General features: G+C 45.6%; 2 protein-coding genes across 2 annotated transcripts; one reads left to right on the forward strand and one right to left on the reverse strand.

Moving 5' to 3' along the window:
* The first annotated feature begins 1,559 nt into the window (after positions 1–1,559).
* Positions 1,560–5,595, forward strand: LOC133892833 (trehalose 6-phosphate phosphatase RA3-like). The gene is made up of 11 exons (XM_062333798.1): positions 1,560–1,917; positions 2,044–2,184; positions 2,314–2,385; positions 3,093–3,197; positions 3,363–3,416; positions 3,571–3,672; positions 3,788–3,865; positions 4,527–4,596; positions 4,693–4,763; positions 4,952–5,044; positions 5,290–5,595. Exons 1-11 carry the CDS (start codon positions 1,678–1,680, stop codon positions 5,344–5,346), a joined length of 1,083 nt encoding a protein of 360 aa, XP_062189782.1. The 5' UTR covers positions 1,560–1,677; the 3' UTR covers positions 5,347–5,595.
* Positions 5,596–9,882: 4,287 nt separating this feature from the next.
* On the reverse strand, positions 9,883–13,828 carry LOC133893563 (trehalose 6-phosphate phosphatase RA3-like). The gene is made up of 11 exons (XM_062334617.1): positions 13,237–13,828; positions 13,020–13,160; positions 12,825–12,896; positions 12,457–12,555; positions 12,251–12,304; positions 11,984–12,085; positions 11,807–11,884; positions 11,284–11,353; positions 11,085–11,155; positions 10,772–10,864; positions 9,883–10,494 (listed from the first exon to the last, which is right to left on the reverse strand). The coding sequence occupies exons 1-11, from the start codon at positions 13,462–13,464 to the stop codon at positions 10,450–10,452; spliced, it is 1,053 nt and encodes a 350-aa protein (XP_062190601.1). The 5' UTR covers positions 13,465–13,828; the 3' UTR covers positions 9,883–10,449.
* Positions 13,829–14,343: the final 515 nt, after the last annotated feature.

A 14,343-nucleotide genomic window follows, 5' to 3' on the forward strand; every position in this document is an offset into this window, starting at 1 on the left:
GTATAAGTATAGGTAAGGTGTACCCATACTCGCGTAACTCGTTTACTCGTGAAACAAGTCTGACAAGTGAGTCAACTCAATCCTCCACTGCATATTAAGCCGAGCTAAATTAATAATGGCATGGGAGATTGGTGTAGGAGGGTAGAAATGGTTTGTCAGTCATCAGCACACACATTGACTACACTTGTGGATCTTTTTGCTTGCAATTTATAAGATGTTTTTAAAGTAAATGGTGAACTGAGTGCAAATTATGAGTCATAACTGTATGTATCAGTAGTTTTTTTATTTAATCAGAGAAGTAAATAGGGCATTGTTAATTTGTTTTTTATGAATTGAGAAAAAAATTCTTCAAAGATTGGCTGACATGTATGGTTCACTAGCAAGTAAATGGGCATACGCATGGGTAACGGGTACCCATGGGTAATGGATTTGGAAGTCGCTCTTCGCCCGAGAATTTTCACATATATACTCTTAGATGGATAAAAAACTAATGGATATAAATATAGATGAGCACTGTCCATACTCCTAGTATCTGATTAGCATCCCTAGCCGTGGCACAAAGAATGGGTGCTGCACGTGTGATCCTGGAATCCGATAACATCTCCTTGGTTAATTGCAGAAAACCATGGAGGGGGCTCGTTCAACAATTTCGAGCATTTGGCAAGATATCCAAGAGCTAGGCAGGAGTTTTTTTTTTCTATTTCATTTTGTTATGTTAACCGGATAGCAAACAGTGTAGCACATTGCTGTGCCAAACAAACAGATCCGGTGAATAAACTTTTTACTTGGTCGAGCCATGTCCCAAACTTCTTAATGGATGTAATCGTGAAAGACTGCAATTCTGTCCATGGTTAATATAGCTCTTGTGATTGCCCTCAAAAAATTCATAGTGGAAAAATGATGACAGATTGATTATGAAGTACTACTGGTTCAAGGATATTTATTGGGTTAAGAATAGTGTGCATTTAAGTTGTGGACTCCAGCTATATATATGTTGTTCTCTTCAATGAAGGGCATTTGTGTAGCAGCAATCAATTTGTGCAATGTATATGTCAATTTGTGCAATGTATATGATATGCCAAACAATAAATTTTGTTTATTTAATATATCGGTCCTTCTAGTTAAATCTTCACTGCTAAGTTTTCTTAATCATATATGCCAAAAAAAAGTTTTATAGTCATCGCTAATCGACTCAGAAGGTAACTTGTAAGAAATTATGACACTTGTCATCGTAACTGCAAATCACCGCTACTCGACGTCACCAATAAAATTATGCTTCGCATTTTACATACCTTACGTGCAATCTTGTCAGCATGTATAAGATAGACGTACGGGATACCTGTCGTTACGCGGCATTGTCAACGTGTCTACATTGATTCCCACATCACAATCTACTAAAAAGCAATTGAAAGGGGATATCTATTTCCATTTTCCCAACTACCTAGTAGCCCAAGCAACAAATGTACTATGATAGAACAACCCTGCAGGTGGGCCACCCCTTCCCTACCTATATATACCCCTTCCCACACCGCCTCCAGACCACACCAATCCAACTTGCGACTGCGACCATCGTAATCACAGAGAGCACCTCTTCCTCCCTCTGTAGCCCACACCCCCTGTTCCTGCTAAATAGCTCCCGTTTCGAGTCCGTTAGCTTTTGATCTCGCTGATCGAGCCATGACGAAGCACGCCGCCTTCGCCGCCGAGGACGCGATCACGGCCCTTGCGGCGCCGGCGCCGGCGGGGCGGCATTTCTCATCGTTCCCGCCGCCGAAGGGTGCCCGCGACTGCAAGAAGCACGGCGCCGTGCACATGGACCTCGCCGCCGCCGGGGTCGTCAGGAACGGCTCCTGGATCGAGTCCATGAAGTCCTCCTCGCCGCGCCGCGCCGCTGACGCGGAGCATGGCGACTGGATAGTACGTACCCTGCCGCGCCATCTTTTCCTGTCCACGCTCCACCTTCCGGGCTCTCCCTTCACGGTGCACGCTTTGCCGCCGCCGAGATCGATCCGTGTCTGACTTGTTGCTTGTGTCCGTCTGCAGGAGAAGCACCCGTCGGCATTGATGTGGTTGGAGTCGGCGGTCGCCGCGGCCAAGGGGAAGCAGATCGTGATGTTCCTGGACTACGACGGCACCCTGTCGCCGATCGTCGAGGACCCCGACCGCGCCGTCATGTCCGAGGAGGTCAGCAACTTTTCCTCTTCTTTTTCTTTCTTGCATGTAAAAGATTTCCTTTTTTAAGTTTCTCGCTCTAGAAACAGAGCATGCTCTGCTCCGTCGTGCTGTAATTTTCTTTTCGGTTCTACCCCGCAGATGCGAGATGCGGTGAGAGGCGTTGCCGAACTCTTCCCCACCGCGATTGTGAGCGGAAGATGCAGAGACAAGGTACATTCCTATTCCAAGCACTGCTCTTTCTTCAGTCTCCTTGTTGCAATGTACCACTGTAAAAAAAAGTTTTTGTTCCCTTGTGGGGGGGCCTCTCGCCTGTACTACTCCTACACACAACTGTAAAAAGAACCTTCTAGGCTTCCTTTTGTACTGATATGTAGTGAGATTTTGTTTCACCCATCACAAGGCGTCCACATGCACGGCGTGGCGCCTGCGGGAGAAACGCAGCTCGTGCGAGCGTACGGTTTATCTGGGTAGTCTATTTTTTCCGCTGATATTTCTTTATTTGATGATTCTTTTATTTATCTTATAATTTTTTTACTCATCTTTTTAACACGAATATCTAAACAGTTTTCATAAATCATATATCCACCTACCTTAGTGAAATTTCCGTGTTCCGCCTGTGGCTGCGAGTGAATCCAGACGCGCAGTGCATGGAAACAGCAAGTGTTTATGAGCGTTTCTTGTTGTGCTTCCATATGAGGCGCCGAGGCAGGCATGCCAAGGAGCATGCCCTGCAGGCGGCATGCATTGCACGGCCCCCTTTCCCTGCGTCTTCACTCGCATACTTTGGTTGCCTTTTTTTGTTGTTTTTCCTCCTTTCTGCCTTTTCGGTTTCTTTCCTCTACGCCTTTAGTTTTGTTTCCTAGTAGTGGATGGGTGCATGTATTTATATATGGCCATGGCCTTGGTGCAATTTATAGGTGTTCAACTTTGTGAAACTGAACGACCTGTACTACGCCGGAAGCCACGGCATGGACATCAAAGGCCCCGCCACGCAGTCCAATTCCAAGCACGTCGAGGCAAATGTTAGTTACTTATCTCTCTCTCTCTCTCTCTCTCTCTCTCTCTCTCTCTCTCTCTCTCTCTCTCTCTCTCTCTCTCTCTCATGAAAAGGACTTATCCACGTAAGCATGTCTAACGTATCGTGGTCTGATTAGTTTAGTGATCTCTTGATTTGATTACGCATGCAGGCCGAAGCAGTTCGTTACCAAGCGGGGAGTGAGTACCTGCCGGTCATCGAGGAGGTAAGCGATCGACCGCTCGTCGTAGTCTTCTTCCTTGAAACTTCGGTGTAGCTTCTGCCATGGGCGCACGTACGCACTTGGTTCTGCCGAGACGCTTTATTTCCTGCACCATCACGCGTCTCTACAAGCAGCCAAATAATCCGTTTCGTTGCAGGTGTACCGCACGCTGAGGGCCAAGATGGAGTCGATCCCCGGCGCCAAGGTGGAGCACAACAAGTACTGCCTCTCCGTCCATTTCCGCTGCGTCCAGGAGGAGGTGAGGACGGTCTCGGTAGATATGGCACCATACGGAGTCACGTTAACTTTGTGATTTGCTTTTAATCGCTGTGGTAATTACTGTGTCTTTTTGCCCATTAACCGTACCTGTCCAGGAATGGAATGCCGTGGGCGAGGAAGTAAGGTCAGTGCTGAAGGAGTACCCGAAACTCGAGCTCACTCATGGCAGAATGGTGAGCATCATATCATATCCAATATTCCATTGTTCAGTTGAGTTACCAATCAGTAAGCAAGTTGAATGATCTTCAATCAAAGTATAATTACAAATAAAGCTAGTTTCTGATTACTTTTAAGCACCGTCATAAAATTAACTGGATGCTTTCAGAAAGGCTCTCGTATCTTCTAAGCGTGTCATTCTCTTAGAAGAACCATAGCAAATTAGGCACATGCGTGCTCTATATATAACATCTCCTATCAATACTTTAAAAATTCATCCGTATAATACAATTACAACATCTTTTATTTTTTTTCATCTCTATCTAACAGTTACTTTATTTCCTATCCTCCATTACTCTTCTCCTCCCCTAAACCCACATGTCAATCTCTTAAACAATGTTAAGTGAGAAGAAACCAGCTGCAAATTTAGAGCTCGTACCCCTATAGCAGGTGATACTTCCTGCTGGAGCCAATTGCTACAAACTAAAATCGGTATCCAGTGCTACAGTAATATTACCTCCGCTCGAGCTGCCCTTACTACTACTAGAGTACTAGTTGGGCTACAGAACTAGGTGGTCGGTGATGACCTTGTCCTGTAGGCCAGCTGATAGCTTCATGTCACGTACGTGCATGCACAAGGGTAGTGATGGTAATGCGCACTCGGTCTGGTGCATGCAGGTCCTGGAGATTCGTCCGTCCATCAAGTGGGACAAGGGCAAGGCCCTCGAGTACCTGCTCAAGTCTCTTGGTGAGTAGCAGTCCAAAACTAACTCTGCACGAATTTAATCACGGTTACTGTAACTAGCTACTCACACAAATGCAAATTATTCCAATGTTTTTGAAGGCTACGCGGGGCGTAATGACGTCTTCCCGATATACATTGGAGATGATCGCACTGACGAGGACGCCTTCAAGGTATATGTGCTTACAGTACTCCATATAATGTTTACACATTATTAAATTGCTTAAGTGCACTTAGTTTGCAGCAATGGAATCTAGCTAGACAGTGTTTGAAAGAAGCTTATGTCTAGTTCTAGTACTAGCACTATATGTGGTAGTGACGCTTTGAGCTCTCTTGTCGACATGAATGCATGCGACTATAGGTGCTGCGTAACATGGGGCAGGGAATCGGAATCCTGGTCTCGAAGTTTCCAAAGGAGACGGCTGCATCCTACTCACTTCGTGAGCCTGCCGAGGTAAGAATCTACTTGCTTTCGCGCTCGGAAAGCGAATAGCACAAATCCTTTGGAAATGTTCTGAACCAGTTCTACGAGTTTCTCCATCAAGTTGCTTAAAAAGTTTGCCGTCGTCCCTTTTGAGAAAAAAAAAACAGAGATTCGATGCATGGCTTTAATCTCTTCTCGTTGATGGCTCGACATGTGATTAAGCTGACGTTATAAACTTGTATTAACTGATTGATCTTGTGTTTTGGATTTAATAGGTCAAGGAGTTCCTTCGCAAGCTGGTGAAGTCCAAGTGCGACACGCCAAAGATCTAGTGCCTGCATGCAGTGACTCGATCGGCATGGATGGCGAGCAACAAGATCGAGACTCTTTTGCTGCTTCCTTTTGTTCTATAAGAAGTTTAGAACTATGCATGCCATGGTCTATATGACCGTGCAAGAAACCTAGCTAGGCCTTGTCTTTGAAGGTCCCTATTACTATATCCTTCTGCCAAGGTCTTGTAATTAGCCTTTGCTGTGACAGAAATGGCGAGGATAAGAATAGAAGAAACCTGCTAGCTCCTTTTCACCTATACATTGCTCTAGTTTTTCACATGCATAGTACTACTATCATCCATGGGCCTTTTTCAAGGTATCTGCGTGCAATCGCTCTCTGGGCACGTACACTTGATCGCAATTACTTCGGTTGGTGGAAACTGGAACCGGTGTGGAAGGAACCGAAAGAACACTGCACAGTGCATGCAGCTAGCGCATATGGGCTCGCGCAGTTGGACTTGGACCAGTAGTAGCATGTAAATGCAACATGCATCTGTCAGATGCAGAAGCAGGCTGGTCGCCTTTTACGACCAAGTCTGAATCTTCAGATGTTGCACGCAAATTGAAGTTTCTAATGGCTCTCCCACATTGAATCATACCAGAATCCATGCTTGCAGACACCAACTACCAAGAGAGAGAGAAGGCAGAAAGCTGCTGTAGGAGTAGCAGCTCTACTGCTTCGAAGTGTGTTCACAACTTCTCAAGCGAGGCGCATGGTCAAGGACATGGCGCCAAAAAGATCTGAGAGCAGTACAGTAGGGGTACTTGGCTACTTGTGCTCCTTTTTCACAGCATCGTGTGGGTGAAAACGGCAAGGATCCACATGGTCCTGCAGCCCGGGGAAGGCTGGGAGATCGATGGGGCAGTGACCAGGGAGCAGATCTTCTGGTCATTGAATGCGATGTAAGCAGGCAGCAGCAGCGGACCGAGGCAATGTGCCGATGCTGCCGCTGCCGCGCGCTGGGCGAGCCGTTTTCGCCGGCCGCACGTCTCCCGACTCGCCTTTTCGGGAGTCGCAGACTGCCGAGGCCACATGCCTCACCTGACCAAGCGCTGCCGGCCCTCGCTAGCTCGCTACAGGCTCAGATCCTTCGCTGTTGCTGCTGGCATCGATTAGGCGTATCAGCCGGAGCAGGAACCAGGCCGGTGACCACAACAGGGCCATGCCCATGCATGCATGCTTCCACCGGCGCATTCCCGCATCCTGGCGTCGCAAGAATATACTACTTGCTCGATCGTTCTAGCTGTGGTCTAACTGCTGTTGCGTGCAACTGCAAATGGGAGTGAATATATACGTAATACCTAATACGTCATCCATGGGCCGGCGTGTACTGGTGCTTACATGGTAACAGAAGGATCATTGCAAGAACATTTCTTAACCAATTTAATATCTATTTTGTGACTTCCCAAGAGAAAAATCTCAGTGTAGGAGTATTAACATTGGTGGAGTTCTCTAGAAAGTTTGCGATGTATTTTATTCTTCTCAACACATGATGATGTGGGGATAGGCAACCACCGCCGCCCGTGCCTCTGGACCAGGAGCATCCGCGCAACATCGCACAAGGCACTTTTAAGGCAGCCTAGCTTGAACTAGAAATGCAGTGGGTGACTTAGCTCGGAAGCTCAAGGCGCAGCATAACCAGACAAATACCACCACTACATTAGTGTAAAGCAGTCAGGCACTACACAGGACCACAGGTAAATGGTATCCCAGGAACCACTTAGAAACAGGTCTCAACTCAAAAGCCAAGCCACATTTACCAACAATCCGTACAAATTGTATTCAATTACATGCATAGCAGCCCTCAGATTCAGGATCATACATATGGGCTTATACGCTAGTGGTTTACATGGGGGGGGGGGGGGGGACCTTGCTAGCAGGGGCTGTGTTCTTTACCGCCACGGCTTGCATGCATGCGTGGATTAATGGCGAGCCCATGCGTGCATGGCAGTGGCATTGTGCCCAAAAGAATCTGGCACCGGCACACACACCGGAGTTGGGAATAATTGGGGTGCAAAAGATGGCTTCGGAGCCAACCACTTAACCTCAACCTGCGGGAAAAAGCACGACTGCTTTAGCAGGTTTTCAAATAACAAATTATTGGTGTAATCTAGCTAGGGGTGCACGCATTGTGGTGAATCTCCCTTTAGTTTCCTCACCTCTTTACTTGTGTATGGGGATGCATGGAACGCATGCAACCCTAATATTTAAGCCTGTCACTTATCAAGGCTACAAGGAGAGAGATCACATGCCGGTCATGTTCTTCGATCATAAGGTGGCTGTGCTTGTGTTAAAGACTTAAAGTCTTAAAGTGTTCAAAGGAGTTTAGGCCGCCCGATCGATGCAACGGCAAGACCGTCCGTGTCCACATGATCGCAAAGGTGGTGGCTTTAGCTAGCTTATTGCCCCGTCGGTGGTGGTCCTTGCATTGCAGTTGTATCGGCCGTGTGATCAGATCAGCACGGCCGTCCCGTCGTACGTGCTCCGGATCCAGGGTTTGAAAATTCGCCATCCCGTCGACAGTGACTGGTTTTTCGAATTTGAATTAAAAAAAATAAAAAATCACAAAAAAATTAAAAACTAGAGACAATTTTAAGACTTTATGTGAAAAAAAAATCAAAAATAATGCCATTTGCATCGTATACTATAGATAGAAAGTTTGAAAAAAAAGGGAAAGTTGAAGTATGCAGCTCATTTATTAACTTATATTAAGAAAACAACTTAACATGCCGACACATATTTTTCTTGTGTATGACGTATCTTAAGAGGATCTTTAAAATTAGTTTTACTTTATTTAGAGTTTTTATTAATTTCTTCATGATTTTTACAAAGTTCACAAGCAAAAAGTGAACATATTAAGAAATAGTATTATAATTAACTTTTTCATATCTTCAATTATTTTTCCTACATAATAATAGTATAAGTAAACTAATAAAAGTGGTTTCACTAATTTTGGAGGTGTGATGAGTTAGTTATGAATTAATCTAGTTGCAACATATTTACACAATCTTGCATATTACAATAACTATTTCATGAGTTCATGTATTTTTAAAAGAAAAAGTATCATGTAAGAAGACTAAAAAATTGGTTTCATAATTTTTTGATTAGCAAAGAGTTAACTATGCATTTAACTAGATTTAGCAAATACATTTTCTCATAGAAAATATTCAAATTTTTTATGAGTATAAATAATTTTATCATGTAGATCATGTTACAAGGAAAACAAAAAAATTGTTTCTTTTGATTTGAAACTCAGATAAATTATTTATTGATTTTATAAGGTTGAATCATATTTTTAGTTTTTTTGTTGAACTTGACCGGTTACCGAGAAATACGCTCGTTAAATCGGAAAATTCGACCAAGTACCATGAATGCGGTGAATATGGGAAATGCGGAAAAACGATTGATAAATCGGTCAAGTTGGACGGTTACCAGTGGAATTCGACCGTTTACCGATGGGTCGATTCGATCTGAATTTGCTTCGAATTGCAAATTTGACGGAGTGATTTTGTTCGAATTCTTGCCGAATTTTGACTGATTTTTACGATAACCGTGTATTTCTAGTTACCGCCGAGAACCAGTGTATTTCTAGTTACCGCCGAGAACCAGTTTTCGGATCCAAACGAATTTGTGAACTTGCTCCAATCCTAAGCGGCGCCCTCGCTGGTATGATTATAAATGTATCGGATGGCGTGAACTCCACGCGAGATCTCTGTATCAGTAGGTTATTTTAACGCTTTACTTCCATGAGCTCAAAAGTATAGCATAGTATCTGAACAAGGAGATTTGATCCAATTTTGTTTGACCGGCATCAACCTACTCTATGATTTTGACACGAATTTCCACCGTAGATTCTTCGAATTTGTTGCCCAGCCAGCCATGTGCGAGTTTAGGTTGGGGATATGCCTATATAGGTTACAAATAGGAAATGATGTAGAATATGAATTGATCAAAACCGCTGGAAGCTAGCCCCTCTTTCAGGGGGCGAAAGGTACTAAAAATAAATAGCAAAATGCATGGATTTGTCTAGCTGGTGGCCGTACGTCACATTCATACATAGTTTATCGATTAAGTTGCATCTAATTCAAAAGCTTTTTAAGCCATGTTCGATGTTGTTTAAGGACACAGTGTCTATGACAAACGAATCAGTGAGCCACCGTGAGTGCATGTTCATTCATGGACTGAGAAAAAGCAGTGGCCGGCCGGCTATCAATTCAAGCTAGATATAGGTCGAAAGCACGAGTGTTCATTCGTGGACATCGAATCCAACTGTGGCGTTTCAGGTGGCATGGCGCGCGCTGTATGTCTCGCTTTCTGATGTCACACTGGTAGTCCTTCCCTTAGCAAGCCTCATAAAATCATGCATTATTCACAACCTGCCCGGATTGCTACTGTTTCTACTGACAAAGGCTAGCTAGTGATCAGTGCTAACTGCAGCTCCACTTAATGGTCCATTTGATTTATTTATAGTCAGGTCACCTTCTGGCCTAGTAAAAATTCGCATATTTTTCACGCAGCAAAATGGAAGCACGGAATTATTTCACTAGAAAAAAGAAGTTTTTCCTGCAGTTGGCTGTGATGGTTCATAGTTGTTTCTCAGTTACAGTAGAGAAATCAACCAAGCAGACAGCAGGGGCGTGATCGAGTAGCATTGGAAGTGGGACAAGGGCCTCATAGAATACCTAGCCCATGGGCCACAATATGCACCCAGCCTACCTAGCAGCCGCCATGCAGCCCACCTCCCAATCTACCATCACCTTCCTCCTCCTGCATCTCTGCGCCGGCGGCAGAGCAGCTGTTGCCACGGCTCTGGCCGAGGGCTCCTCCTTCCTCTGGCTAGAGTTTGGCTCAACTATTCTCTCCCTGCTCCTCTCAGAAAGAAAAAAAAACAAAGAAAATCTTTCCTTGCAATTGCACTAGTGCTCCCGGGCGGTCATCGATTTGCGTCGCCGCGCGCGGGTAGGGACCGGACGATCAGATCAAGCCTGAAGATCGATCGATTAGCTCTACTGCTCGTCCTTGGCTGGGACGATCTGCGCTTGGACAGATCTGCATAAGTTCTAGCTCTTCACCTGCTGATTGGACCATGTCAGTCCCGTTGCTTAATTGCTCTTGGACCTCACCAGCTTGTGCAGGAACTCCTTAACCTGCGCCACAACACGAACGCGGGGTGATCAATCCACGTCAATGGCAGCTCCGTTGCGAGTCATGAAAACGACAGCTATACAAGAAAAAGAGCTCCACTTCGAGCTTCGTCGAAAGTAACTGCTTGATGATTTCATTACGAAGCAGTTGAGCGCATGTGTGGCTTGCGCCTAACTCCATTCTGGCTACTGCAGTAACAACCATGGCTTGATGTGTATGATTTCTGCTAGTTTCTTTCACTTTTGAAAGTATAAAGGTACGGAACTAAACTAGGAGTACCTCAGAAGGTTCACGCAGGGAGTAGGATGCACTGGTCTCCTTTGGAATCTTGGTCACAAGGATTCCGATCCCTTGACCCATGTTGTGCAGCACCTGATTTATACGACGCAAGGGTAAAATTGTCACTACATTTGCCTTGCCAGGAGCGTCAGAGTAAAGGTAGCGCAGATGAACATATTTAGCGTAGACATACGAAAATCTCAAGTGTAGATTTTTATTGAAAAATATCTCATAATAGAAATTATTGGCCGAAATTATATGTTGGAGCTATATCGGTGTATAAAACATCACTTATTTGTTATCAGCGGATTACCTTGAACGCATCCTCATCGGTGCGATCATCTCCAATATATATTGGGAAAACATTGGTGCTGTCCGCAAAACCTTCCAGAAAAAGAAAACCATGCATGACAAGCAAATTATTAGCACCTCAACAAGGAGCGTAGCACTAGTAATCAACACGTTTAATTTGATAAAGAAAAGACATCTATGCAAAGCGTGTATTTACTCACCAAGAGCCTCCAGCAAGAACTCGAGGGCGTTTCCCTTGTCCCACTCGATGGAGGGTCGGATCTCCAAGACCTAACACCATGCGTGTGCACTTAATTTCACAACTTTATTGCGTTTTATAAATATATTAGAATAAAAAATAGTGACCAAAGCAAAACATCAAGTATTTTACACAAGATGATACAAATATAAGCTAACATTATCAAGGCACTGAACACCAGCCTAGTCCCCCTGTGTGCTAGCCGGTGTTGCCGTGGGCGGTCACCGTGTTCTAACCCGCTGTGGGTACCTGGTGTGCTACATGCGCGTTTCTCTAACAAAAGCTCTCTTTCCCTTAATTGAACGGCAGAGCTATTACCATTTGCGTTAAATAAAGCACGCACCAGCCTAGGTTTTCAACCAGTCAGAACCTAACTAAGTCCCATCAGAGTTTTTTTAAAAAACGTCGCATCAGGTTATTACTTTACAAGAGCATAGTTATATAGGAGCAGTTAGCTAAACAGTGGACATGGATGCCGGCCGCACCTTTCTCCCTTTGGTAAGCCGGAGGTCCGGGTACTCCTTCAGCACTGACCGAACTTGATCGTCCAAAGCGCCCCATTTCTGGCAAGTCAGGGGAGCAGTTTAGCACGCGCAGAAAAGAGACACAAAAGCGCAAGGCAGTTGCTGATTCGAAGCTGCCCATGACGATCTCCTGCTCACCTCCTCCTGGACGCAGCGGAAGTGGACGGAGAGGCAGAACTTGTTGTGCTCCACCCTCGCGCCGGGGATGGACCGCGTCTTGGCCGTCAGCGTGCGGTACACCTGCAGGAAATTGCAGGGAACATGCATGTCATGTCACCAAGTATCGATGCGATGATGCAAGGGACCGTGTCAGGAAGAGCAAGTGTCATGTGAGAAACTCCACCAGAATTTCCAAGAAAGACACTGGTCAGTGCTCACTGGTAGCTTGAGCTTGCTAGTAATTACCTCCTCAATTACAGGCAGGAAGTCACTCGCTGGTTGGCACACAATAGCTTCAGCCTGAGTTTCGCCGAAACAGCAAGCATGAAATTAGTTGAACAGAACAAGATTTGTCTGCCAAAATAAATACTGGTCCTTTTCATAAGAGATGCTGACAAGTGTAGGGGGTAGAGAGACAAATACATGTATGGGTGACTAGTACAGGAACTAACCTTTGCCTTGGTGTGCTTTGACTGCGCCGTGGGCCCCTTGATGTCCATGCCATGGCTCCCGGCGTAGTACAGCTCTGCCAGTTTCACAAAGTTGAACACCTGGATAGATATTGCACCGGGACATAACCACGAGCATGATGAATACAGTAAGTACTCGGCCACAAAAGAAAAGCAATACAGAAACATACCCACATGCATGAACACTTGCTAATTACATGCACAGTTCTCAATCTGCAACTCTAGGTTCATATATAGCAGAAGGCATGTATGTTACAAGGTCCGGAAAGACACCAAGAAGCAGATGTTTTTACAACACGAATTAAGCAGGTAAAACCCAAAATGCAGTGATGCTTGGTATTTGAATGCACCTTGTCTCTGCACCTCCCGCTCACAATCGCCGTCGGGAAATGCTCGGCGACGCCTCTCACCGCGTCTCGCATCTGCGGTGAAAAGAACACATGCATCACGTAATCAGGCACGGTAGAAACAGGGCCAGCGCGTGCGACTAAACAGAGCATGCTCTGCTTCGATTTCGCTAGAAAACTAACTTTTTTTTAACTGACCTCCTCTGTCATCACGGCGCTGTCGGGATCCTTGACGATCGGGGACAGGGTGCCGTCGTAGTCGAGGAACATCACGATGTGCTTCCCCTTCGCCGCGGCGAGAACCGACTCGAACTTGGCCAATGCCGACGGGTGCTTCTCCTGCGAACACCAGCGCCGGGTCAGGCCACGAGCACCGGCACAACAATTGGGAATGCCATGATGCGTGCGCACGTACCATCCAGTCGTCGTGCTCGGCGCGGCGCGGCGAGGATGCCTTTGAGGAGTCCAGCCAAGACCCCGTCCTGGCCACACCCAGAGCAGCGAAGTCCATCTGCGCCGCGGCCTTCCTGCAGCCGCGTGCCCTCGGCGGCGGGAAGGACGTGAAGTGCCTCCCCGGTTGCGGTGGCGCCGCTGCGACGGCGGTGACTGCGTCCTCGGCGGCGAAGGTAGCGTGCTTCGTCATTGCGATCGCGGGGACGATCGGTCGAGAACGAAAACCACCGAACAAGCAGGACAAGGCAAAAGAAAACACCAGGGGCCAAGAGGAAGGCGTGCTTGTTTGGGTTGGGGTTTTGAGCGGTGCTGAGAGGGGTATATATAGAGGTGTCCAGCCGGATGTTTTCGGGGCGTTCCCGTGGTTGCGCTTGAGAAGACGCCGGTTTTGTAACAGCCGCAGCAGTATGTTAGGTCCGAATTCTTGGCTGCAATTGCTACAAACCTTTTTCTCCCCAGGGACAATTGCTACGAACCTTACATGTCTTCGTCAATAAAACTAGCGGAAATCCCCGTGCAATTGCACTGATAGATTAAAATTACAGCTCGAAGACGTATATAGAGCGCTGTACACAACTACACCATTTGTATTTGCTATACAATTTGAAGACTTATGTAAGCTTGCTTATGAGAGAGAATTATTGTGGTTGTAAGTATTTGTTATACTATTATAAACAGGGTTCAAAATTTCACCGGGTGTTTTTTCGCCCATGGGTGAAATCACCGAAATTTTGAAAGTTTCAAACAAATTGATCCAAACAAAATTAAAAAAATTTGGAAAAAAAATTACCGAAATTGCCAAAATTTTGGCCTAATTTTTGGGCAAAATTTCAATCGAAATTTCGGCAAGCTACAACAATGGAGCCCTGTTTATGCGCTTTCTTGCCGTCAGATAACGCGTTGTTAGTTTGCATGTGCTTTGGTTTTGCCGAATTTCAACCGAAAAACAAAGGATGCATTCAAAGAAAACAATTCACACATCTGACTTGAAGAAAGAACAGAACCAAAGATAGTTGTGAAACCGAGCAAAATTTCAATTTTTCCAGTGATACTGAACAAGAGAATACCA

Source organism: Phragmites australis, chromosome 15 (genome assembly GCF_958298935.1).
Source record: "Phragmites australis chromosome 15, lpPhrAust1.1, whole genome shotgun sequence".
Taxonomy (NCBI): domain Eukaryota; kingdom Viridiplantae; phylum Streptophyta; class Magnoliopsida; order Poales; family Poaceae; genus Phragmites; species Phragmites australis.

Coding starts and splice junctions, on each gene's coding strand:
- LOC133892833 (XM_062333798.1), top strand. CDS start 1,678: ATGACGAAGCACGCCGCCTTCGCCGCCGAGGACGCGATCACGGCCCTT. Junction 3,866..4,526: donor AGCTCACTCATGGCAGAATG/GTGAGCATCATA, acceptor TGGTGCATGCAG/GTCCTGGAGATTCGTCCGTC. Junction 5,045..5,289: donor CACTTCGTGAGCCTGCCGAG/GTAAGAATCTAC, acceptor TGGATTTAATAG/GTCAAGGAGTTCCTTCGCAA.
- LOC133893563 (XM_062334617.1), bottom strand. CDS start 13,464: ATGACGAAGCACGCTACCTTCGCCGCCGAGGACGCAGTCACCGCCGTC. Junction 12,305..12,456: donor CAAAGCACACCAAGGCAAAG/GTTAGTTCCTGT, acceptor GGCGAAACTCAG/GCTGAAGCTATTGTGTGCCA. Junction 12,086..12,250: donor TCCTGCCTGTAATTGAGGAG/GTAATTACTAGC, acceptor AATTTCCTGCAG/GTGTACCGCACGCTGACGGC.